Here is a 25,658-nt window from a genome sequence, read left to right as displayed (position 1 = left end):
TTGCTAAAGTGGACAACAGCTTTCCACGTAGAGGAAAACCCGTCTCGTAGAAATGAGCTTACCTGGCAAGTTAATTGACTGGTAAATTAATCAGTCCTTCAAGCTTGCCTAGCAGTGTTTATTTTTAAGGCATCTGTGGCTCTTCCTTAATCTGCTATAAAGGATTTAGTTAAGTCGTTTGCAGTCAGTGCTGTGTTTCTCACAACAATTATAAATTAGATGCAGAAAAAAAAAATCAATGCTTTTACATCTCGAAGCTGATGGGTGAGTTTTGAATGTTACTGACTGGGCTCCTTCCAGTTTTATTCATGCATCATTCTTTACCAGCAGATGGCGGCATTGCAACACCTGCATGTCTTGAACGTGATTCACTCCGGTCCAACAGCGTGCACTTTGTGCAGACAAACATCACTGCGAAGCATGTTGCACAACCCGCAGCACACAGACAATTCACGGTATGTACTGTACCTTTATTTTAAAGTAAAAAATGTTCCATTATTGGGGGATCTGTCGGTGATTCACAGAAATATTTTTATTATTCAATGTCAAACACCCGCAGGCTGCAGTTATGAATGCACAAGTCTACTTTATAATGCCTCACAAACCTGAAATAAACTACAGTTAAACACCAGCAAGAATGAAAAGCTACAGTTTCTGAATGACATGACAGGAAAAAGGCACTTTTCACTTTATAAAAACAGCCATACGTGTTAGACAGTTAGGCGTTGTATGCAGTGACAAAACTACATTCAGATCACAACAATTGATACCACTCTGGTATAATAGTGAATATTGAAAATCTAAAATCTACTTTTTTTTTTAAAAAAAAGCTTTTTCCTTCAGATATGTAAATATTAAAACATAATTTCCTGTTCTTGGTAAATACTTCTAAGCTTATAAAAAAAAGGAATAAAAAATAATCTCATGTTACCTTTAATTTATTAAAATATATAGCTTAAGTTAATATGCATTTAAACACATAATGCATTTATAAACTGTTGTGTTTTTATAGGGATGTAAGACATCAAAATAAAACCAAGAATACCCAATTGTTTATATAAATCCATCCCAGATATAATACCCCAGGAGGAAGGAGTGTACAATTTTCTATGCCCCAGATATGAATAAACTTTGTAATTTGAGCATGGACTGAGAAGCGATCAGTTGTTCTTCTGAAGAGAAGAGTAGTACTCCACCAACACCTTCCAGGCTTTGGGGGCCATGAAGCCGTCGGGCGGGTTCTCTCCGCTCCGAGCCAGGTTTCTCATCTTGGTTCCAGAAATGAACTCAAAATCTGCATGGCTGAGACATTAAAGAAGTAATAATTATTAGATTAGAAATAAAAATGGAAGGATGGCTTGGCTTAAGACAAGGATTTGCGGTTTCCTGCAAAGTAACTCATATCTGCTCAGGAGTTCTCAAGAGTCTGGCAACCATGAGCTTTTGTACATTTGTTGAGATTTTGTGTGAAGGATTTCAAATACCTGAAAATGAGCCACGTTTGATTGAGGAGTATTGGGGCAGACATGAATCAACAGTTGCAGGAAAATTATCCTTAAAAGATTGCATGCGATGACACCTTTTCTTAAAGTACTGACTTAGGAAGCTGAATACAACTGCAAGTTACCTTTCTCAATATATTCTTAAAACAAAATCCCAATGAAATGCATTCAATTTCACCTCCCTTCATGACAAAATGAGGGAAAGGTTCAAGAGGCAGTGAATTGTTTTGAGAGGCACTGTTCAATGAAGTTAAATAATTTGTCTATGCTCACCATTCTGGGCTGTAGAAGTCCATGGCCTTCTTGGTCTTGTTGTAAGCAGCAACTCTGAAAGGGATGATCTCCACAGAGGTGAGGCCGGGGGCCATGGTGAGAACCTTTCCTCCGTGCGTGGGCTCATACAAATCCTGCTTCGTGACAGGGTGAGGCAAGCCGGCTGGGTCGCGGCCAACGATGTAAAAGTTCGCCCCGGCAATCATCCTGGATCTGCAGTGCCATTGCACCTAAAAGACATCCAGACCGACAAACTCAGCCCCGACACAGATTCACCACCGACTGGTAATATAACCTCTGAACTGTTTCCCCTGACCTCTGTGGGTCCAGCGTACATCATGGGCGAAGGGAAGATGGCCACGATGGTGCTGGACGGGTCCAGGACGCCCTCCTCCAGGACGGCGGCGTGCTGCCTCATCCTCCAGCTCAGAGGCACGTCGTCGTCTTTGGTCCAGCCCCCGAGAGGGTGGAGCAGGAGGACTGGGTTTTTGTATCCCCGATCGAGGAGACGCCGCTTGGTGTCCTGCATCAGGAGGGCGTGACCGTTGTGCACTGGGTTGCGCAGCTGGAACGCAAAAATTGCATCTAAGGAAAAAACAAACCAAAAAAATCATATATATTTTAAACATCATTGAAGCATTGCTGCACAACCGGTGAGTCAATATATTTGAAGATTATTGAGCTTATTAATAAAAGTCACAGCAATCATGCTTATCATGCTTTTTAGATGAGTCATATAGACTGCTTCGTCATAAATTCAGCTTCGCACTGCATGGTGGTTAGTGTTAGAGACCCGCTTTTTATGACTATAAACAAATCCAGCTAAATAAAGTTACCTCCAGAAATGTTGCTGTCACTGTGGCTTATTGCTCACTCTCATAAAGCTGTAAAATGATGCAGTTCAACACAGTGTAGAGATTAGAAACCATCCAGAGTCTTTAATGGTTTAAATCTTTTGTTGGATGTTTATAAAAAGGGAGAAATATAAAGATATGCAGAAATATAAGCCAAGACCAATAAAAACAAACTTTCAATTGTATTATAGGATAAATGATAATATTGAACAATTTTTCAGCCAGCAGTACATGCCAAAGTGAATTCAAATTCAATCCAAAACTACTTTAGTGATCCCAACGGGAAATTAAATGTTGCAACTCGTATTAATTCAAATTCTTCAGAGTTATTGTAGAGAGATGAGACGTTCATCTTATCGTTACTCTATGGTGATGCAAAACCTCACGCATCAGAGGCGCTCATGCAGGTTTAAATTTACCATTTCCCTTTTTGATCCATTCCAATGTTTGTCTGAAAGGACAGGGAAGAAACTTGGATTTCCAGCAATGAAAGAAGTTGGATGCAAAACCTCCTACTTTTAATGACTGTCTGGTACCGACGTGTCCAAAAAACCTGAATATAAGCTGTTCACTAAATGACCCCCTTCAACAAGGAGCCGCCCTTATCATCTTGCATGCGTTCTACTTATTAAGTATGGGCAAATTTGATAACTTCCTTGTGTCCATTTCCTGACTCTCTTCACTTGAAAGGCATGTTCTTTGGTTTTACCCATTCTGAGGAGTGGATTAAAAAAAAAGAGGACTCTTAGTCAAATCACGCTTGCACTAGAAAGAAATAGGAGAATCCTTGACAGTGTCAATATTATTTTGTGTCAAAAGCAACAAGGTATTTTGTTTAGGAGTAGACATTTTTAGAGTACACACTAAGTACATCTTCCAGTCATCTACACTCAGTTGTGAGTCTAGACTTTGCTGGTACTGGATTGATTACATGTGATCAGCTCGCTGACTTATCCTCCAGAACAATAATTCAGACTTTCCAACCTGCTTGCATGTCTTTGAACTTCTGCTTGAGCTCCTTGGGAGTCAGACGGTACTGATCCAGTCCGTCGTTCCATTTAATCCGCTCCATCACCTCCAGGTCGCCGCCCACTAGCCAGTCACCTCCTTCCATAACCATCTGCACAAAATGTTTCAGATCATCACATTTTAATAATACATCCTGCTCCCAAAAACAGATAAAAGCTTTGGAGTGATCCTGTCAAACTCCAGAGTTAAATATAATTGGAATGTGTGGCATAAATTTAAACAGGTTCTTCATTTTTTTTGTTGTAAAAGGCTGAGACAAACACTTGGTGGCAAGGCAAGATTTGCAGAACCAGTTGAGGTTTAGGAGGCAATCATTTTTCCAATAGGGTCAAGTTGTTTTGGATAGTTTTTTTTTCCTTTCAAGATTACTGCTTTCTGATCACCTTAATGTAAGGGTGCTGCGGACACGTGGTTCCCCACTGTCTGGCACAGCGTTCCTCCTTGCGATGTGCGTAGAACTCAGGATTCCTGAGGATGGCCACACGGGAGCCCTGGTACTCCAGAGTAACGGCTGCACAGCCGTCCAGCTCCTGCTTGGTCTCACTGCTCACAGGCAGCACGATGGGAACTGACATGTTGATGGCGCCGCCTGAAACAAAGAAGAAAAATAATCAAGAAGAAGAACAGGTCAGCTGCATTATAACCTATTCCCAGCCTTTTTACTCTGAAACCCCTAAATTACTCTGAAACCCCTAAATTAAATAAAGTGCAGTGGCCCTGGAGGTGTGTTAAAAGCAATGGGGATAAATACAGTAACAAAATAAAATAAACCCACAGAAAACAAATACTCAAGACAAATAGTCACTTGTACCAAATTTTGGATAAATGAGGAACTATTCTGGGCATTACAGAGTTAAGTTGAGAGCAGCTTAATGAAAATGTGGATGTATTTTTAGGAAACCGTTGATAATTATGAGGTAGAGGAAAAATTAGACTCTGTTCCTTACAGTGCTACACATTATGAGGAGACATAAAAAAACCAATGTTTCTATTTATGTAGTGGTCTATATTGTACTTATATTTTTCGCTACTTAGTGTTTCAGAACTGACTACCAATGCATTCGTATACACATGTGAACATGCATGACTGATTGCTAGCGTGGTTATCTCTCACCATCCAGCAGGTTGCCAAAGTGCAGGACCTGGAGGAACTCTCTTTCCCTCATGAAGCCCTTTAGAGGACTTGCCCAGCCTTCTGCCAAGACCTGCACCCACTGTAGATCCAGCTGAGGATGGAGAACATCAGCATTAGTCAAAGACCCAAACCCCAAACAGTCTGCTAAGAAAAAAATAAAAATAACTCGTCCTCCAAATTATCTTGAGGGCACCAGGAGGAAAGCAGCTACTGATAAAATTCAGGAGACACAGGACGCCAGTGAACTTTCTCAACAACAACAAAAAATACCAAAGCACTGTAGATAACCACCTTGGTGATGCTGATGGTGGGCAGAGTGCTTGCGTCGGCGATGGCGAGATGCAACTTGTTTTCCGGGACAAAGAGCTCATTCACCTCCTCTATGATCTCGCTTGGTACGATGTTCTGCAGACAGTGCAGGGAGAAAAAAAGAATTGAGAATCCGCAAAAGTTTGTTTTATTACTTCGACCAGTGGTAAGAACGTCTGGGGATTTTTTTGTTTTCAAGAGGATATGATGAAATGCACATTCAGGGTACGTTGCAGCATGCTTATCTCTTGATCATAAAGACGAGTTCTCAAGCAAGAAGAGATAATGTGACTTTGATACTTCTGTCTATCTCCCTTCTCTGCGTAAAATATTTGCCTTAAAATTATTTCAGTTCAACAGACCAACAGGTATGAACACCAAGCTAAAAAAAAGTGTAATGAAATGCCCAGTGTCATTTTTATAATCTTATCTCTTTCCGACTAATAAACCATCTTGTACATGTTATCTGAATTTTTATCATACTTTGAAAGCCAGCTACCTTAACAATGTAATATTAGTAACAATTGAAGACTTGTGGTTTCATAGTTGCTTAACATCCTGTCTAGTTTTAAAACATTAGCAAACGTCACTCAAGCTTTCCGCTGGTATTGAGTTAACATCTGATTACCTCTGACAGTGGCAAATCTCGCTACCTCTCACTCGCTGCTGACAACACCCAGCTTATGGCTTCCATAAACACAACCTGACTTTTCACTGACATAATTTTCAGCTTTCAAAAAGGCCTGCAGTTCAGTTCAAAGGGTTTGCTCAAGAAATGTTTAGCAGGCTTTGCAATTTAAAGAGAATATGTTATTTCATTTGGTTAGTTCAATGTGGCAGATAAGTCTTCCACTTTAAAATGTTAGAAAACACGAGTAAATCAGCTTTTAATTGTTTTTTATTCTTTGTATAGAGGATTTTCATCCCTTTATTGTGTTCACTTGCAGTGGTACATATCCTCCCACACTTATTGAGACTCCAGGTAATTTGTAATTTGCCATCACTTTCCTTATTCCTGGTTGAATCTCTCTAACCTTTCACAAAACACAGGCAGGATTACTGATATCTTCATGCCTTTTGTGAAAGGGGGTTAGTGAAGAGATAGAGAGAACATTTCAGACAAAAGTGATAGTAGCATCCAAGCTCATTGTAGCACTGAGCACTGAGAAGTGACCCCCACTTTGGAGAAGTGGCTCTAACAGATACCAGGAAAAACACTGGAGATCTCAGTCCACAAGAGCTGAGAAGCATTTCTCTTGGATCCTAGGAACAGCAAAGACCAAGCGAAGGACCATCAGCCTCCCCACCCAGGTGAACAGGAGTAGGTAGGTAGCTGCAGTGCAGTTGTTACCCAACTAAATATTTTTCATTGTAGCCAGGTAACCGGAATAGCAACATGACTCCTTAGAAGTGATATTATTGAGATAATTCCTCATTACCAGGAGAACCAGAATGTGAAGTCTGTTTATAGGAACTGGAACAAACCAAGCCTGACACTTCTTGCTTGACGTATTGCCAAATATCTGATGTAGAGTACATATTTACTTGATGAATCAAGGAAATATGAATAGAGATTCGCAGTTAGCATATGAATCTCTAAGGGTCTGTGATGGCTGCAGTTACAGCCACACCACTGTAGTAACACTCAATCACACTACTACAACACTTCATAGTAAAATTATTTGTTTCTTTAAATAGGAAGAAACAAATAAGTGTGTACAGAGTAACAATTGGTTTTTGTTTAGGGTGCTACACATCACATAACACAGTATTCTAGACTAAGTGCACACGTTTTAACTTGCACTGTTCTATGGTTTACTTGATTTAATCTGTGTTTGTTTGCGGTACCTCAGTCCCGGCTGCTCCAGTGCTTCAGGGGAACAAAGAGGTGGAGAACGAGTGGAGCAAGTCTATGAAGACCACAGCTTGGTTCATAGCACAACTCAGCATCAAGGTGGTTAGTTTTGGTTAAGTTTTTATGTCTGTGTGGGTTAGTCATTTAACTTTGTTTTATTTAAGAAGGTAGGTTTGTTTTATTTATTTTTTTTGTCAGTTTGAGTAGAATTTGGTTACTTTGACCTCTTTTATGGACCCATTTCCATTTGGGTTAAGTTTGAAATATATATATATATATATATATATTTTAAACTTTGACCTGTGTCTGCCTGTCCTTTTTACAGCTAGATCCATCACAGGGTTCGTTCAGACCTGGCACTATCATCAGTTTGGATTGTGTGGATCAGTGCATTACCAGAAAGCTCTCTGCAGTGTAATCATAAGATTGACAAATAATATTTGTAGATATTTGCCGACCAAATTTATTTGATAAAAACCTTAGTAGATATTATAATGTTGCTGCTTCCTTTTAAAATCTTGCCATAATTAGACAAACTAATGGCATTCTTGCTGACTGCTCTCACCCTTTATATGTTGAGCTCCAGTTTCTGTCCCCTGGCCTCTGGTTCAGACTTTTTAGTATGAAAAGTATCTTTTGTTTCTACAGGAATTTCTCTTTTTAATGCAGAACAAGGTCACGGTACTCACATCTAATTGTTAGCGTTTGTAGCAAATGTTGGTCGACAGTGATATACACTACTGTATTCTTCCCATTATGTATTATGATTTATATTTGATGTTTTTTATTTAATCAACTTTGATACTTTATCTTTAATTTTTTATACTTGCTGTAACATTTGCCCATTTGAGACATGGATAAATTTGAAGGCTGGATTTTAATAGTTTGTGTGAATGCTCACACTCAAAGTTGTTATCTTGTAATGGGATGAGCCACGTCAATGCCAGATATGAGCAGGATTTTAGTTTCACTCGTTTAACCATTTGCTATGGTAATTTGACCCTGTTCACAGGCCATGCATGGGCCTCATTTTTTATATGTATAAATATGAGGTTTCTGTCAGGTTTTAGAGTTGAGGCAGACATTTTCTCCATAAATCTACATAGCAAATTTCTCAGCTATGTATATTTTTCTGTGTATACTTAACACAGCAAATTGAAAAAAAAAAATCACAGTGACTCAGCAGAAAATGAAATTCCTATGTCAGTGACATGGCTCCAGGAGTCTCTTGTGTTTACATATTTACTTTATCAGTAAAATATCAAAACCAGCAAAGCTGGAGACTAGGAAGAAAAACTTAGGGTTGACAGTAAAAATTCAAGCACATCGGTTTGTAATGTGTTCATGAATCCAGGTTTGTCTACTTCTAAGAAATAAAAATCAGCACTTGAAAAATTAAAGAAACATCCACATTGTCTTTTACATATTTTGATCTCAGAGTTTAATTGTATTAATCATAAACCAATGTGCTGCAACACCAACACTCTTACAGGATCTTATTGTTATGTCCAGATCTATTTTCTTGACTTGCAAGCATCTTGCTATGTTGTTTTCTTTTAACTTTAGTTGTTCTTCTACTCCGTTTTGTTCTGCCATTGAACTTTATGACATGCAGCGAGCTCAAAAATAAAGGAAATAAAAGAAAGCAAATCATCCAAGGCCAAAATATCTATAGCAAATAGGGGGGAATAATTGTCCAAACCTGATATTGAAGTATTATGCATGTCAATAAAAATATTTTAAGCTAATGAATCAATGAAACAGACAAGAGCTCAAAACAACTTGCATTAAAATAGCACAATATTTCAAACTTATAGCTAAGCCTGTCCAGTTGGTGTATGACTTATATGAAGGTGACACTTTTATAGCTGGCTTGGAACAATGTGTCCATGTTTGAGACTCTTATTTTGAAATATCAAAAGAAGTAGTATTTGAGTTGGTCTGTTGTCTTGAGAGATTGCCAATGAAAACTTGACTGACTTGTCTAACAATGCTCTGTTATATAACCATAGAAAAATAACTCTCAGCACATCTAAGTTTTTAGTTAGATTGCATAAGAAGGCTGTGACTGACTCACCATTAGTAACAGAGCTAAAGTAGGCATCTGCAACAGAGATTTGAACTGATGCTAAACTACAAATACCATTTTACATATGTCCAATTATTTTATGTTTGTAATTTTTTAGTCAACTAATAAATTGTGTTTTGAAATAGCAAAAAGTTGTTGTTGATCTAATATGAGATCCAATATCTATTTGATGGCTTCAGTGTTTGAGCATTTTGCCTGTTTTTTTAAAAAATAATTCTTAATTTATATGGCTCAGAAACAAAACAAGCGACTTCACTAAAAATGGCTAAGCGGTGAACTGAAAATGAGTACAAAACCAACTCCAGAAAAACTAATGAAATACTGCCTAATTAGATCATTCTCAAATATAGGCCAGGCAAGTTGCTTGAAAGGGAACACTACATGCACAAGACATTCACGAGATAAACATACAATGTACTTTGCATTTGAGGAATGTTAAGTCAACACAGCAAAACTATTAAGTCATAGGATTTGGTTTGTTTGTTGAGCTAAATAATAAGTCTCTGACTTTCTGTCAGACTTTGCCACACCTTGTATTCATTCCACATATTCCAAAATACCCAACCACTATTTTAAATGAAAAAGGATATCACAAAGTTCTCATCCTTGGTTTTAAACATACAGACGTCGATCTTCCGGGGTTATCATGTGTATCTTCATGCCTTAAATTTTTAAATTCTTTATTTTTCACACGTGCCTGACATACAGTAGCCCATCCTTGGTTAGATTTACTTTGCTTTGCGTCATCCCCAAGCACCTGTTTAAACTGAGATATATATTGTTCTTGTGTGTACTTATGGTGGTTCCTTGGCCACATCCCCTCTGGGAACAATGTCTGCTGACAGTAGCTGTTTTAGACGATGAAAATGTAAGCTGATCCTGAAGGAGTACCGTACGCTATCTCAAGGTAACAAGATTCTTGTTCCTCCCGCCTACCTGATCCTGGAGCAGCTCCAGCAGCTGATGAATGCATTCATTCACAGTCAGCTCTCCAGTTTTCAGAACAAGCTCTGGTGACTCTGGTCGTTCGTACTCTGAATCAATCCCAGTAAAACCTTGAAAAATATGTCAAACCACTGAAATGGTAGGTTAAGTAAACAGGGTTGTGGGTAATAGCTGTAACAGACAGATTGTAAGGCTAACATCGACAGAAAGTATTGCTAAACAGACCTTTAATCTCTCCAGCACGGGCCTTCTTGTAAAGTCCTTTCACATCCCGACTCTCACACACTTCAAGAGGAGCATGGACAAAGACTTCCAAAAACTTTAGCCCGGCACTCTCATGCACCTTCCTCGCCTCATTACGGTCCTGTGGATGCAAAGAGCATGTAGCCTCTAAATACACTCAGTGACAAAAGTTTATTCTGTACATAATAGTAAGAACATGCATGTGCAAAGCAATTGTTGAAATGGTTTTTAACAATGTCTCTCTGTATCCAGAAAGAAGATGCTTTCCAGAATGTACCTTTTACTCTACTGTCACATTCACAAAACTTAAAAGAAATAATTTCTGGAATTTTCCAATAAATGTAGTTGAAATTTTATGAAACTTTCTATGTGGAATACTTCTCCAAAGCCTAGAGTTTCCCACTTCTGGACCTTCCTGAGTATTTTTAGGAAATAGGGTTTATTTGTTGGGACTTATAGCGAGGTACTTTGCTAATGTTCCACCTTAGTTCTGGAATTTACCACCAGCACTGTGTTAAGCTCTTATTTTTATTAAATGTGCTTTATTAATAAATTGACTTGACTTCATTTGAAAACGGGACCTCTCAAGAATGCATTATCATTGAGATCAGAATGTGTTCCGGGTTCACCCGGAACACATTATCTCACCTGTATCTCTACAGGTGAGATAATGTTTTCAGCATGTGACATTGTTGCAAAATGTTCTCTGACCTTGGTGAAAGGTGAGATGAAACTGGTAATGCAAACAAGCCCAGCGTCAGCAAAAAGTTTTGCCACTTCAGCCACACGTCGTATGTTTTCCTCCCGGTCCTCATCAGAAAAGCCTAAGTTCTTGTTTAGGCCGTGGCGAATGTTGTCCCCGTCCAGTGAGTAGCATGGAATGGCATGGGATACAAGGTACTCTTCCAAGGCAAAACTAAGAGTCGTCTTGCCAGCGCCAGACAAACCTGATGGGGATTGTTAACAGAGTACATGTTAATTTCAAGAAAAAGAGAAAAATTTAGAGCAAAAGGGAAGTCTACACATGAATGAACCTGTGAGCCAGATGGTACAGCCTCTGAAGCCCCCCCGAGTGCCCACAACCTGCCCTCTCTTGTTCCGACTGACGTGGTGAGCCTGATAGACCACATTGGTTGACCTCGTGAGGTCCTAAAATTGAAAACCAGACACAAAGAGGAAGTTCAATATGGTTTGGTAAATAGGAACTTTTCAACATTACATTAGGACACAAAAGTGCTGCAAGAAAAGTGAAAAGGACTCAGTCGGACAGCGTTTTTTTTTTTTTTTTGCCAGTCAAATCGAGTGCAGTATTTATCCACCAGTTTAATATTGTTTACTAGTGATCATCCATGCCCAATGGCAAAGCTGAATGATCGTAGTAAGATTGGTTTTATATACTAAACTGGAAGATAGTAATTGGCTGTCTCAAAGTTTGAATACATAAAGTCGTTCCTTCTTCTCAATGGGTGGCATAAGGAGGAACACCTAAAAGCAGACGGGTTGGAGGGAAAAAAACTGAGACTGATGACACAATGCGACCAGTGTGCTGCTTTCTGCCCAGAGATGATGTGTCACGCCTCGAGCCCACTCAGACAGGGCCTGAGCACCAAGACTCCCTTCTGTCCTACATACATGGGCCCACAGCCCTTCCACCCAGAGCTCAAATACTCTACCATACTCCACCCCGCTCCTCCCAAACAGGACCTCACTGCTCTTCTGAGGAGGTTTCCTAACAGAGTCTCCTTTCACATACAAACACAGAGCTGACTCTGAAAGTCCATTCCTCTGACACGTCACACACCCCAGAGTGTTCTTTCTATTAAAGGAAAAGGAACGATTTTTCGTAATGCTGATGTCAGCATTATGAAAATTACTCTTTTAATTACTCTGAATCCCTGCAGTGACTAGTCATCATCTGTCTCACTTGCACCGTACAAAATGAAAAAATATATTTTATTGGGTGAAACTAAGAAGATGGGTTCTTACACTCCCTCCCCCAGTTGTCTTTCTAGGCTTCCGTAGCAAGTTTTTTTTTTTTTTAAACAGCCATAGTCAGAGTTCAAGGCATGAGGCCCAGACGAGGATCTGAAGATAAATACTAACATATTTGCACAATAATCATATCAATTTCTTCTTCATTTTACAAATTTAGATTTTGTTGGTTTTTGTTGAGCAAACTGGGCCCATTCAAGTTTCTGTCCGTTAATGATTCAGAAACCAAATGTGTCACAATTTCCCACGAAAAGTGACTCAGTCAGTCACAGAACCTGCAGCACTACAATGCAAGCTCCTATAGATTAAACCTTTGTGTCAAGTGAGTTTTGGAAGAAAAGTTATCCCAGTAGGATACTGGATATCTGTGGATGCATGTGGTGCATCAGCGTGCTTTAATTGCATCTGCATGCCTAAAATCCCAACATAAAGGCATGTTCTCAAAGCCGGCAGCATTCTTGTGCACAAGTTCCACAGTGGCTTCTTTCTCTCCCCTTCACAAAACAGCCAATGTTAGCGGTGGGCCAGGCTGACATGGATATGCTCCTACTACAACTGGCCTATTCAGAGTCTAAGGCAAGGCTGTGGTCATCACACCTGAGTATGCAGCGAAGGCGCACAGGGAGCGAACAACTGTGAGGCAAAACAACACACAGAACATTTGCAAACAGCCTGTCTTTGCGATGATCAGTCAGACTGCAGACAGAGCACCGGGCAAGGAGGGGATGTCCGGTGGTCAGTCTGCGGAGAAGTTACTTTTGACGCATATTTTTTTATGAGTGCCGCCAGGCGTCTTTGCAAGACGAAACGTTTATCCCGGTTTCTATGGAAATAAATCGTATTTCCACAGATTTTCCTCTCTCTCTTTCTCTCTCCCTCTCTTTCTCTACCTCTCTCTATCGCCGTTGTCTGCATGTCTACTCACAGTACGAAGCTTTTTCACACTGGACATTTCGCACCACCGACGTTCAGCTGGACACCGGGCTCGAACCGCTTCACGCGCAGGGAGACAGCCGCTGGGCCTGGACGGTTCGGGGCACTTCGCAAAGTTCTCACCAAGAGAACTTTTTACGGCTGCCTTTAAACCGGAGGAGGGTTTTTCTTTTTCTTTCTTTTTTTTTTTTTTTCAAAAACCGCTTTCAAGACACGTAGCAGTCGACTGGCCCGGCCCCCCGGTACCTCCCTCGTGCTCCGACGTTCAAATACATTTACATAATTGGCAGATTCGCCAGTGTCCTTTGTGTCGCAAAGGCGGAGAGAAGTGCCGTGATTTGACACGGTGCTGCTTGTCCGTGGAATTTATGAGCTGCTTCCTGGTCAAACAGTAGGCTCGCGAGCGAGCGCCTTGTTAAGCTGCAGTTAACAGGTCGTTCACACAAAGAGAAGTTAATCACTGACGAGGTGTTTATGAATAAAAAAAAAAAACTTTTTGTTTTTTAAATGCATCTATTTATTTTTTTCTACGTCTGGCAGAATGACTAATCTGAGAGAGACAACCATCTTCATATTTAATAGGAATCTTATCACAGAGAATAAAGAAAGCCCTCTTGGGTTTGCTTAAAGATAGTTTTCAATGAGATTTCAGATCCATCTTCAGTCTCACACTTTTTCCACTCATCAGTGTTCAGCAAACAGGTCAGTAGTAGTTTATTTGATTTTTTTTTTAACAGAAAGCTGCAACAGAATCTGCACATCCCAGTTTTTTTATTTTTTTGGGGGGTCGGGGGGGAGTTTGTTAAAGAGCTCAGGGGGATAGAAATGTAATTTTGCCTCATCTGGTTCAGTCCTGCAGTGGAGAACCCTGTGGTTCTCTGATGACCTGAGGGTTCTCGATGGTTCATATTTACAAAGCAAATTTAAAATATATTTCAGCCTAAGGTCAGTATAGAGCTGTAGCAGAGAAGCAGAATTTCCGAAGCAGTGATATAACAACTCGTGCAATACCATACATTTTCTTGGTGTTGTTCAGGACTCTTGCAGCAACTTACACTCTTTTACCCACTTTATCGGGCACACTTACTTGTTTAATTGGTTGTTACCACAAGTAGCAGCTCAGTCATCAAAGTCCATAACCTCTGCATTTAGGCATGTGGTAAAGGTGACTTGCTGGAGTTCAGCATAAGAATGGATTCTGGTATATGGGTTTTGCTTTCAGGGGATTTTTCGTATCTCACTTTCTTGTTGTTTCTCTGTATTTCCTTTTTTGTGTTTATTTACCCATCCTCTCTCTGTCACCTTCTGACAGTATGCCTGTAAGATGCTCCTCCTCAATATGCAGCATATGTCTCCAAGATTACAGGATCCTCTCGTGATGTTTCTGCCACGCACACTGGTTGCTTCCTATTCTTCCCTTAAGGCTCCTGCTCCATGTCTGATCCCTTTTGGTTTCTTGTCCCACCCCAGCCCTCCTGTTTGTCTGGGATTTACTTGTATTCTACCCCACCTACACACCCACCTTCCTCCTATTCACTTTGTTTGAGTCCCCATCAGTAAAACATGAAAGGACTCCCACCGAGATGTAATGTTCCTTACATCTTAGAGCGATTGTCTCTTAACAAATGCAGTGCATATAAATAAATAAAGCGTTCATAACTGCAGTTTGTTAGCAAAAAACTTTCAGCATGAGTGACTTACTGTTTTACAGGGATCATACAATGACGAAAAAAAAAAGCTTGTGGAATCAATCCAGGAAAATTTCCAAAGCAATTGCTGGTTTTAAAACTAAAATACAAATGAAAGCATAATGTACAGTTGTGTACGAAATGATCGCAGTGCATTTCAAAAGGTAAATCTCAAAATCTTGCAATGAAAAATCTCGTCACTGTCTCTGGGCAGAAAACAGTTTTGCAAAGAATTTTTAGCCAAAATGCGAACATTTTGACTAATGAGTCTTTTGTGAAAGACTTGTTAGACATCACAACTTGACAGCTGCTTTATGTACTTTCATTGCACTTTCACACTTGTTTGATGTTCTGGAGCACTTAAGTGTAAGCGAAACAGAACCGCACATTTTTTTTTTCTTCACAACTCCAAATGCAATAAATCGTTAAAACCTCGAATCATCGAAAAACATATTTTAATGACATAAATTATTGTTAGTTAATCACAAATCACATGAATCCTAAAAAGAAGCAGCATCCAAGACACAGTAAAGCCAACTTTGGAAATGTTTCAGTGAGGTGATCAGCTGTAATACTGCAGAGCAAAAGGATCTAAATTGAATCTCCGAGGCAGGGAACACTTTGTGGCACAAAGACAACAATTAAGTCATTATCCAACAAGCACAGCACATCTTTGTTCAGAGTGCAATTATCAGCTAATGGTGAAGTATTAATGGCTTTAATTTTAAAAGCAATAAAAACAATATGTTGTCATCTGAAACACTGATTTGACTCCATTAGTCAAAGAAAAACATTAAAGCCAATAAAACCTTTGTTCCTTAAGGCTGAGCTGATTTGAAAAGCTCACACACAGTCTCATAGTCACACCCATTAAGCAGCTCTGCATACTGTCTTTTGACATCCTCGTAGAGCGGCATGGACTCCTGCCGGTCAGCCAGACCTGGGAAGACGACCGGCTGCTCGTTGACCAGCGGCTGCAGTCTGATGTCCTGTCCTCCGCAGTCGAACAGAACCAGGACCAGATTAGCAGCATACGGTAACATACGGCTGGTGCGGAAGGAGCGCGCTCTCTGTGAGGCGTAGTTGGTGGACGTCAGAGTTTCGCTGTCCTTGAAGAAGCCCAGGAGGGTGAGGAGGGGCAGGAGGGTCTCTGCGTGTCCGACCTGCACCGTCACGGCTTCAGTCACCGCCTGACCAGAACTGGAACAAACAGAATCATCTGTGATTGGAAATGTCGAGGCTGCGTTTTAGGACCATAGGTTTCCAAATTGTGCGAGAAGTGCCACTGCTGGTACCTTAACTGATCCAAGAGGCAGTCAGGTGAAAGCTTGGTGTTGGTTTGATCAAACCCAATTTACCTTGGTTCAGAATAGTCATGGTCATGGTCACTGACTGCTCAGTGACCATTCTATAATCCTGAATACAAACTAATAATCTCATAATCTTGTATCTAGGTTACACCCAGAGTTACAGTGGAAGGGTTTAAACCAAAACATAGATTCAGAAACACATTTAATTAAAAGGGAAAACGCCCACATGTTGGCCCCAAAGTCTTTAAGGCATCCCAGCTGGACCAGAGGGAGGTTTCTCAACGCCCTCAGCTTAGAGTCAAGATTCTGACAGCATTTTTTCCCTTTTGCGCCCAGTGAGACTTGGGAGGAGCAAGTCATCTTGCCACATTTCATTTCCCTGGTGGAGGACTTTAACGCTTATGTTACTGTAAAAAGGGGTGACTGATCAGAATCAGAGATGCACTGTTGCTAGATTCCAGAAAAAGTCGCTGTTTGTCCATAACCAGGCTGAGGTTTAAACATAAGGCTGTTGAATCCAAAGTCCATCACCACTGGACTGTGATAATAATCACACTGCGAGAGAAGGAAGACAAAATGAACTTCCTCTTAAGACCCTCGGGATTGTTTGTTCTTTGGGCAAATCCATCCCTTTAAGGAGATTTTATCTCAAAGTGGAAACAAATGGATTGAAGGAGTCTAAGCCAGAGGAGTTGGAAATGAAATAATTGTATTTCACTGATAAATTTAAAAGCAGTTCAGCATGGCAGCCACCATTGTTTTTACACTCACTTGTGCTGATGAACTGCTTGGTCCAGACGACTGAAAACGTCGTGGAACAGAATGCAGCTCGATTTGCTGTTGATGTCGTATCCATAGCCTCTTTTCCAGAACTGCTTCAGATCGAGTGCATACTCCATAACCTGTTAGACCAGATTAGAAGGAAGAGATTATAAAGAATTAATGTAATAGTTGTGTAACAGGCTCAGAGGTGAATATACTAGTGCCTATAGTAAAAACTTGCTAGTTTTTACAATTCTTATAAAAAAGTTTGAGGGATAATTTCTCTACTCTGTTCCTAAACAAATCTGTCCTTTTCCCACAGACCCTCCTCATGATAAAAATACACTTCAATTTTGAAGAAATTATTCATGTTTCTCAACCTGGGACACAAATACTGCAGCAATACTAATTTGTTCATCTTACGAAAACAAGTCGTTACATTTACCAGCTTCCATTGTGGTGTTTTGTTTACCTCTAGAGATCAAAATGATGGCATGGCAGCGACTCTAATGTGTGCTTTCAATTTCAAAAACCTGCTTGCACTACAATGACAAATGACTACTCTGCTGTTTGGACCTTCATTCGCTATGGAAACATGCTTACTAGGAGAGTTACCATCAGGTTGTTTGTGAGAAAGATTAAATGCTGTGCAAATAGTCAGATGTACAAACAAACAAGTTTTATTTTTAAGATAACTGTACTGAATTTTGAGGTTTGCGTTGGTGGGAAATCGCTGTCACAGACTAAAGTCCAACTTCTAGAGGCCTTCTGTTAATTTTTGAAATGAATGAATGAATATGTCCATTTATAAATAAACATGGAAAAGATAACTACTCCTGTCACATTAAACATACCTAAGTTGACAGCATATTATTTAACGTTTATTTGTTTTTATGTTTTAGAAATGTTTTTATGGCATGACGTCAAAAACCAAAAAACTCCCGAAACGTAAAGTGACAATGAAAATGTTTTTTAAGTTGGCAAATTTCCGTGCTCCTTCTCTGTTATGACAAAAAAAAAATACAGACACAAGTGTGAACCAAATCAGACAATTGTGTAAACTGACAGGCTGCGCTCCTGGGCACCTGGCACGGGGCGATGAACTGACCTGAATACTCTGAGTACAGCAAGTCAGACAGAGCACGCAACCTGAATCTGATTTGACGAGATATAAATCTCTGCAACTGTATTTGAAGTTTGAAGGCATGCAGGTGAGACCGTACCTGTCCATCGACCTCGTCGAAGAGGCGGCACCACGGGGAGTTTGCTGTCTTGATGGCAAACTCATAAGCACACAGGTAGAAGGCAGCCTCCACCATATCTGAGATTTAGAAAAAAAAAAAAAAATAATATATGTGATTCACTGAATGCTTCGTGTTGCAGCTCAATGTTAAAAATATCAATTGTTCAATTCAGAATCATTTTCTGTGAAATTTTATGTTCCATATTTTACTCTGCAACCATCAGGCTCGACACAATGTGCTATTTTTTTTAAATTTTTTTACTTAGTTCCCTTGTTTCTCCTTTTCTTCCCGCTTCTGTTATGTTTTTCAATATATAACAGAAGGGGTTTAGTTATAAATTCACTGTAAACACAAATTCATAACCTTTCATTCAGTTCAATACCATTTGGAAAAAGGCAAACACGCATATTTTTTTTTTACTTGTAGCGGTTTACATTTGAGTATGTTTTGACCAGTACAGCAAAACAGTAAAAAAACAAACAAAACAAAAAAAAAAAACTACTGAACTCTTTTTAGTTTGGAAACAAAGATCCTGTTCTTGAATAAAACTACAACATACTCATGTAAAAACACTATTGCAAACAATTTACATGTAATATCATACATGACATTATAATATACAATGTAGCTGGGTGATTGGTTGCTCAAAGGGTTTGATGTTGTTGGTTTGGACTCTAAACGTGCACCTATACTTTGTTACATTTTTGTACAAAAATCTTAATTTAAAGGAACTCCTGAAGAAAATGCAATAGAGATGACAAAGGGTTAGAAAATATAGATTAGGAAACAGCACCACCTGCTGTTATTAATTCTGTACATCACTCTCTGACGACCTTCTCCATGTAAAATGTGAAATTAAAGCGGATTACTGCTGTTTCATATTTAATTCAGTTTACATAGTGCCAATTCATAACCAATGGCCACTTTAGATGACAAGCAGTTCCAACTTACACTGCAAACATGTAATTGTGTGGCACTTTAAAACATATTAAATACAAGCATCTACACATTTTCAAGTCATTTAGACATTCACAATTATAGTTATAGTTTTTTTTTCTTCACTAAATAACAAAAGGCTTTAAGTTATAAAGTCATACTAAGTCATATTATATTCCTGCCGGTAATATTGTGTGTTAAGGTACAGCATGTCTTATGTTTATCAATCTAATATTTGTTTTGTTTCTAGATTGAGTCATGTGCAACAGAAGTCCTGCTTCGGAAATGAAAATGCAAGCACAAGTATTAAAACTTTTGAGAACAATAGAGACAGGAGTCCTGCTTTCAGAATGAACATGCATGCTCCTGGATCATGTTCCTAATGAACATTTCCCAAACTCAAATGAAAGGCAGTGACAACAGACCAGCACAGCACAGACTTTCCGGGCTTAGAATAACTTAAACATTCACTCATGTTTTGTCGAAAACCTTACAACTGACCGTATGTGATGAGGTGATATGGGACATCCAGGCGGGCAGCGAGCTTCTCCTGGACCCTCACCATCTCTGGTCCCTGTGTGAACTTGTCCATCTCTGTCAGAGCTGACGGATTGTTGTCAACCTCCTGCACAAACTTGGTGCACTTGTCAAAGAACCGCATGAGAGCATCGTTCTCTGCATGCTGGAACTCCACGTCTGCAGGAGGGAGGGGGATAAACAACAAGCCACCCGTTACACTGATCCCACAGAAACATCACTCTGCAGCTAGTGCGATCATCACTGGCGGTACCTGTGATGGCCCACAACTCCGTCAGCCCTGCTTTGAAGGACAGCGTGCTGTTCACACACCGGTGCTTGGAGCTGGTGATGAACTTAAAGAGTCCACCTCGAAGTTTCTCCTCAGAGATGATCGTCGGGAAGAGCTTTGACAGCCTGACGGCCAGATGCTTCAGATCCTCCACGCCTTTCTGGGCCAGTCGGCCGTCCATGTCCTCAGTGTACCACATCGTCCACTGGGTCATGATCTCTCGCAGCCAGCTCTCTGCACCGCGGGCGTTGCTCCGGACCAGCTGGTGAACTTTCTGCATCTTCTTCACGTTCTTGGCCGTCGGGTATCGCGTCCCGTGTCTCACGATGGCCGTCAGATGGATTTCGCGACATCGCGGGGACGGCGGCTGCAAACCGGACCTGTTTACAGCGAGTATGTCCCGGATCAGGTAAGGGTTCACTTCCTCGTACCTTCCTTTCGTGCCGAAATACGTGGCGATGGCCGGGATGTTCGGGTTTTCCTCTGGACTCGCGTCGCTGTGAGAACACCAGGAAAAGCCCGTTACGGTGGTAAAGAGGAGGATTTTGCACGCAAAGCTCGTCATGGTCTCGCTTCGTCGTGCGCGGACCCAGAATGCGTGACGTTATTCGTGTTGCATTCATCAGCCAATCAAATTGACGTGACACGTGCAGAGGCGGTTCTCGCCTTGACGAGACCCTGGGACCCTTCATGTGCTGGAGGGGGGAGAGGCACAACAAAAACTTTCACCTTCCAGAGAGTTAAGCAATGTATTTAAAACAGACAGATACAAGATAATCCATATCCAAAATAAAGCAGACCACATGCTTTCTGGTTAGCTTGAAAGAAAATCTGTTAGGATCTGGTGTTGTTTCATTGGATTTTGATCTTTACTTTTGTTCAGTTCATCCTAGTGTTTGTGGTCATGCGTGTTTCTGTTCCCAGTTATTCTGAGTTGCTCGAGTCACAGTGTTTATTTAGTGCAGCTATTCTTCAGTGTTACATATTTTTCCTAGTCCTCTGTGTGCTCTGCCTCCCTCGCCCCCTGTGACACTTTGTTTAATACGAATTTGACAAGCATTCCCTGCAATATCAGTTTTCTAAAAGCAAACAAATAATATGGTTTCTTTGGTGAGCTCAAGCAGATCGCAAACTTTCAAAAACAATGTCTTAAATCGTTCCAAACATCCTTAACATTTTTACATTACGGCACATGTTCTGTGCTTCATTAGATGTTCAGATTGGTAATTATAAAGATGAGATGGACTGTTGTAGTTTTTAGCAAAAGCTCACAGCTTGGTAAATATCCCAGTCTTTGTATTAAATGGAACAAAAAAGTATGACCCTAATATTAGATGTTCCATTCTTCCCAGTTTGGCTCAGACCAGTTGATTTCACCAGATGTTTATCTTTATTTTTTCTAAAAGACAATGAAAACAGCACTAAACTTCAGCAGGATTTTTGAGACGTTGGCATTTGGCCTCAAAGTCACAGCCGCTGAGAAGATCTCTGTAGTGCTGTCGGACATCTTCATAGAGCGGCATGGAGGCCTGCTGATCAGTCAGACCGGGGAAGGTCAAAGGCTTCTCGTTCAGCAGAGGTTGCAGCCTGATGCCTTCCTCTCCGCAGTCGTACAACACCAGGAGGAAATTGGCAGCGTAAGGCAACATGCGGCTGGTGCGGAACGAGCGTTGAGTCTGCGAGGCGTAGTTGGCTGATGTCAGCGGGACCACATCCTTAAAAAAGCCGAGCAGGGTGAGCAATGGCAGCAGGGTGTCTGCGTGGCCGATCTGGACAGTCACCGCTTCGCTGACCTGCTGATGTAACCTGAAGCACACGGAATAGACATGCGGCAATGAAAGTGTTAGATTACATGAAAGGTAAAAAAATGCCCGAGGATACTGGCAACCACTAAAAAAAGAGCTTATTCTCCTTAGGCCATAGTGATGAATTATCTAATCACGTGTTTTCTCTGACTGCCTTGTCCAGTCGATTGAACAGGTCATGAAAGAGGGGGCAGCTTGACTTGCTGTTGATGTCATGACCATAACCTCTTTTCCAGAACTCCCTCAGATCACTTGCATACTCCATAACCTGTTGAAGCAGAAAAACAGACACATGGAGCAATAATGTAAAGAAAAAGTCTAGCGTTCTTCAAATTATCAATCAGTTTTCTAAGGTATGACCTTTTTGAACTTTTTTTTACCATTCTGGTGCATTAAGGGTAGAAATGTCATTGCATTTTCCAAATAAGGGTCTGAAAAGTGTGCCGCCGATTTGTATTTGGTCACCAATGCAAAAGCTTTGCGGAACCACCTTTGACTGCAATTACTGTGCGAGTCTTTTGAGTTTTGTACAGCTATAGACTAAAACTTTGACCTGTTCTTCTTTGCAAAATAGTTCATGGTCAGTCAGATCGAATGGAATTTTCAAATCACAGATTCTCAGTTGGATGACAGACTTTGTCCAGGACACTTTAGCACATGAATATTGATCTCGACCATTATTGCTCTATCTGTATGTATGGTATCACCACCAAAGGCTTCAGAAGCCTGTTAATCACCCGCTCATTTAAGTCAGGACTTTAAAACATCAAATATCCATTTTTCTCCTAAGATTTTCCTTCATTAAGCTCAAGAAAGACTTTCCAGGACTATTGCTAGCAAAATCAAATTGTTGTAATTAATGTAATTAAACAGTAGGACTCCAACCTTTGCATCTTCCTTATCAAAGAGTAGACACCAGGGGGACTTTACTGCCTTGACAGCAAGTTCATAAGTGCACAAGAGAAATGCTGCCTCGGCCAAATCTGTGAGTGAAACATGACAGTGGTCACTCTCATGCAGAAACAGTGATCTGAAACAATTGCCAAAAACAGGAAACTCTTCTGACACTTTCACTTAGTATTGTTAAACTACTGAGCAATATGTCTAATGGTCTTAAGATCTATACTTTTACAACACTAAGATTTATTTATTTACATAATTATTAGGGACACCACAGTTAAATATAATGGACAAAAAGCAGCCACATTTGCTCTCCTGTATATTATGTAGTGGTTTTCTTTTAAAGAAAAATATCAAACATGCACAATGAAACAAAGATAAAACCATCAGAGCAATTAAAAATCTCCATCACAGTGGGAAGATACACACCAGTGCACCAGTTTAAGTATTCAATTTGGGTGCACTATTGTTTTATTTTTAGACGTTTTTTTAAATAAGAGGTAAGGAATGAAAGCTGCTTTATTTCACTGAGCACAGTTTGCCAAATTACTCCTCCTTTGTTGGAGGTAGTGAAGATGTGTTGAGCAAGAGTGTTTAACAGCTCCACGTAGATCTGCCACTGACATAAACGTATGCTCTGACATTTCTTTCTTCATTTTAAAGTTAGTGATAGTACTTTAGGCGCTATTAGCTTTAGCTAATGTGAACAAGCTCATGAAAAGAGGAAAACACACAGAGCACAATGAACCATGTAGACATTTGCTTCTTTGTGATAAGAATCTGCAATTTAAGAAAAAAAAGTAAAGTAGCCAAAGTAGAATTATGATAAAAAGTAAGTGAAAAGGTGGATACAACCATATGTGATTAAACTGGATGAGATTCCCAGACGCTCTGCAATTTTCTTCTGGACCCTCATCATCTCCAGCCCCTGCTTGAACTTGTCCACCTCTATCACAGCTGATGAGTTTTTATCAACTTCCTGCACAAACCTGGTGCAATGGTCAAAGAACCTCATGAGAGCGTCATTTACTTCGTGGCCAAACTCCACATCTGCATTGACAAAAAAGCTTCAGGTTATACTGAGAAAGTTGGCCAGAGTGAAGAAGCAACACTCCTCATTGATTATCATCTTTATACCTGTGATGGCCCACAACTCCGTCAGCCCTGCTTTGAAGGACAGCGTGCTGTTCACACACCGGTGCTTGGAGCTGGTGATGAACTTAAAGAGTCCACCTCGAAGTTTCTCCTCAGAGATGATCGTCGGGAAGAGCTTTGACAGCCTGACGGCCAGATGCTTCAGATCCTCCACGCCTTTCTGGGCCAGTCTGCCGTCCATGTCCTCAGTGTACCACATCGTCCACTGGGTCAGGATGTCTCGCAGCCAGCTCTGCTCCTCTGTGAAATTATTCAGGACGATGTTGTGCAGCCGCTGCATGTCCCTGACGGTTTTGGCCGTCGGATATCTCGTCCCGTGTCTTACGATGGCCGTCAGATGGATTTCCCGACACTGCGAGGATGGAGGCTGTAAAGAAGATCTGTTTACAGCGAGTATGTCCTGTCTGAGATATGGGTTCACGTCTTCATACCTCCCTTTGGTGTTGAAATACTTGGCAATAGGAGGTATGTTTTCTTCATCCTGAAGTGTCACGTGATGCACACAGCAAAATATCATTAAGCAGCAATAAGGAAAAAACATCATTATGCACCTGTTTAGACTTGAAGGCTGCTCTCGGATAACACAAGCATCTGTTTGATGGACTGAGCAAAGTCCAGTCCAGCTAGTTTACTTTTGTTTCCCAACTGTAAACTGGGCAAATATGCTTTGCTCTATGTGGACATTGACAGTGAAGATAAAAAAGAAACTTGTAATAATGGGGCATGAAACAACAAGCATTCGTATGTTGTTTCATACTAACAACATTCTAACAATATTTTTTATGATGCTCTCTATCCATGAAGCTTTTTAATTTCATTATGCTTGGCTTATTTCTGGAAAGCCTGTGAAACTCACTTTTGCTGTGTTCTGACATTTTACTCCTCACCGTTTATGACCATTGTTGGTCAGGGGCAAGCTGAAACATCCTGTCTCTTTTAAGATGTTTTTTATTTGTGGCATATATCATTCAGCACTCATTTTTTCAGTTTAAGTTCTTTGCTTCCACATTTTCAGTACACAGATTATTATAAATCATAAACTCCAGCAATATAATTTGTGGTTACCATATATTTCAATGCTGTATGTAATTAATCTATAGAACCAGTTTCATTTTGTGAATGAATTTTTTTACATAGTTATTCTCTTTAGCGAATGGTTTTGGATATTATAAATTACTTATATTTAAAATATTGATTCAAAAATGCAAAGTGTAGAAAAATGAAACTACAATATTAAGTTTGTTGTTATTGTTTATATACATTATGTTGATTTAATAAAGTCATTTATTTATAAATATAACAATTTGCAATTTTTATAGCACTATATTCCCTCCCTAATTATTTTTTTAAATAAAAAAAACAAACACAAAAGCAATATTCCACCCGACCAATCTAAAAAATAAATAAATGTCTTTCTGCATAACTATACTGTTATAATTATTAAATCATTCTGCTATGTTAAGTGTGGGTTCTAGGATGTCGCATATTACCTAGACAACACAGTACAAAAAAATAATTCAATATATGTTCCTCACAGGAGTCGTGTATGCTTACTATAAGTCAAATCTGATAACGTTGTTAACATAAACAGTCCACCTATTCATGATAGCCTACTAGTCCAGTCACGTTTTGACAAACTTAATTATTAAGTGGAATTATGTATAAACATGCCACATCTGTTTGCTCCCTGCATCAACCAAACTAGACTTTTATCAACATTAGAATTTCTGAAGGATGAAAAAAGGAAGACCGAAGGACAGTCGCATATTTGTTCTTCTACGATCTGTCTTTAAGGAGATCAGAGGTTCAGGTTTTTTTTTTTTATCAAAACATTGCTGAAATATAGATTTATATTTAAGACAAGTTCTTATTCATTACTTATTCTCTTCTG

General features: G+C 40.0%; 3 protein-coding genes across 3 annotated transcripts; all 3 read right to left on the bottom strand.

Moving 5' to 3' along the window:
* Window positions 1-449: 449 nt before the first annotated feature.
* LOC129359909 (bifunctional 3'-phosphoadenosine 5'-phosphosulfate synthase 2-like) lies at window positions 450-13,467 on the bottom strand. The gene is made up of 12 exons (XM_055029865.1): window positions 13,152-13,467; window positions 11,269-11,383; window positions 10,946-11,181; window positions 10,217-10,355; window positions 9,983-10,101; window positions 5,085-5,198; window positions 4,773-4,884; window positions 4,042-4,247; window positions 3,614-3,749; window positions 2,092-2,360; window positions 1,776-2,005; window positions 450-1,302 (listed from the first exon to the last, which is right to left on the bottom strand). The coding sequence occupies exons 1-12, from the start codon at window positions 13,176-13,178 to the stop codon at window positions 1,161-1,163; spliced, it is 1,845 nt and encodes a 614-aa protein (XP_054885840.1). The 5' UTR covers window positions 13,179-13,467; the 3' UTR covers window positions 450-1,160.
* Window positions 13,468-15,285: 1,818 nt separating this feature from the next.
* On the bottom strand, window positions 15,286-20,583 carry LOC129359936 (multiple inositol polyphosphate phosphatase 1-like). The gene is made up of 5 exons (XM_055029909.1): window positions 19,890-20,583; window positions 19,601-19,795; window positions 18,143-18,240; window positions 16,929-17,059; window positions 15,286-16,047 (listed from the first exon to the last, which is right to left on the bottom strand). The coding sequence occupies exons 1-5, from the start codon at window positions 20,470-20,472 to the stop codon at window positions 15,666-15,668; spliced, it is 1,389 nt and encodes a 462-aa protein (XP_054885884.1). The 5' UTR covers window positions 20,473-20,583; the 3' UTR covers window positions 15,286-15,665.
* A 163-nt stretch (window positions 20,584-20,746) lies between these two features.
* LOC129359937 (multiple inositol polyphosphate phosphatase 1-like) lies at window positions 20,747-24,357 on the bottom strand. The gene is made up of 5 exons (XM_055029910.1): window positions 23,750-24,357; window positions 23,468-23,662; window positions 22,598-22,695; window positions 21,850-21,980; window positions 20,747-21,713 (listed from the first exon to the last, which is right to left on the bottom strand). The coding sequence occupies exons 1-5, from the start codon at window positions 24,309-24,311 to the stop codon at window positions 21,329-21,331; spliced, it is 1,371 nt and encodes a 456-aa protein (XP_054885885.1). The 5' UTR covers window positions 24,312-24,357; the 3' UTR covers window positions 20,747-21,328.
* Between the last annotated feature and the right edge of the window lie 1,301 nt (window positions 24,358-25,658).

The sequence above is a fragment of the Poeciliopsis prolifica genome, unplaced genomic scaffold (genome assembly GCF_027474105.1).
Source record: "Poeciliopsis prolifica strain line A6 unplaced genomic scaffold, Auburn_PproV2 SCAFFOLD005, whole genome shotgun sequence".
NCBI lineage: Eukaryota > Metazoa > Chordata > Actinopteri > Cyprinodontiformes > Poeciliidae > Poeciliopsis > Poeciliopsis prolifica.
This window is presented reverse-complemented; position numbering and strand designations above follow the sequence as displayed.

Bases quoted from the DNA above. Each gene is read 5' to 3' on its own strand.
- LOC129359909 (XM_055029865.1), bottom strand. From the start codon at position 13,178: ATGTCCAGTGTGAAAAAGCTTCGTACT. The intron at 4,248-4,772 runs GTGAGAGATAAC...TCTTTGTTTCAG, and splicing joins CTTTGGCAACCTGCTGGATG to GCGGCGCCATCAACATGTCA. The intron at 2,006-2,091 runs GTCAGGGGAAAC...GATGTCTTTTAG, and splicing joins TGTACGCTGGACCCACAGAG to GTGCAATGGCACTGCAGATC.
- LOC129359936 (XM_055029909.1), bottom strand. From the start codon at position 20,472: ATGACGAGCTTTGCGTGCAAAATCCTCCTCTTTACCACCGTAACGGGC. The intron at 18,241-19,600 runs GTCAGTTGTAAG...TCTAAATCTCAG, and splicing joins ATATCACCTCATCACATACG to ATATGGTGGAGGCTGCCTTC. The intron at 16,048-16,928 runs GTGAGTGTAAAA...TGTTTGTTCCAG, and splicing joins CAAGCAGTTCATCAGCACAA to TTCTGGTCAGGCGGTGACTG.
- LOC129359937 (XM_055029910.1), bottom strand. From the start codon at position 24,311: ATGATGTTTTTTCCTTATTGCTGCTTAATGATATTTTGCTGTGTGCAT. The intron at 23,663-23,749 runs GTATAAAGATGA...TTGTCAATGCAG, and splicing joins GGAGTTGTGGGCCATCACAG to ATGTGGAGTTTGGCCACGAA. The intron at 21,714-21,849 runs GTGATTAGATAA...CGTGTGCTTCAG, and splicing joins AAGGCAGTCAGAGAAAACAC to GTTACATCAGCAGGTCAGCG.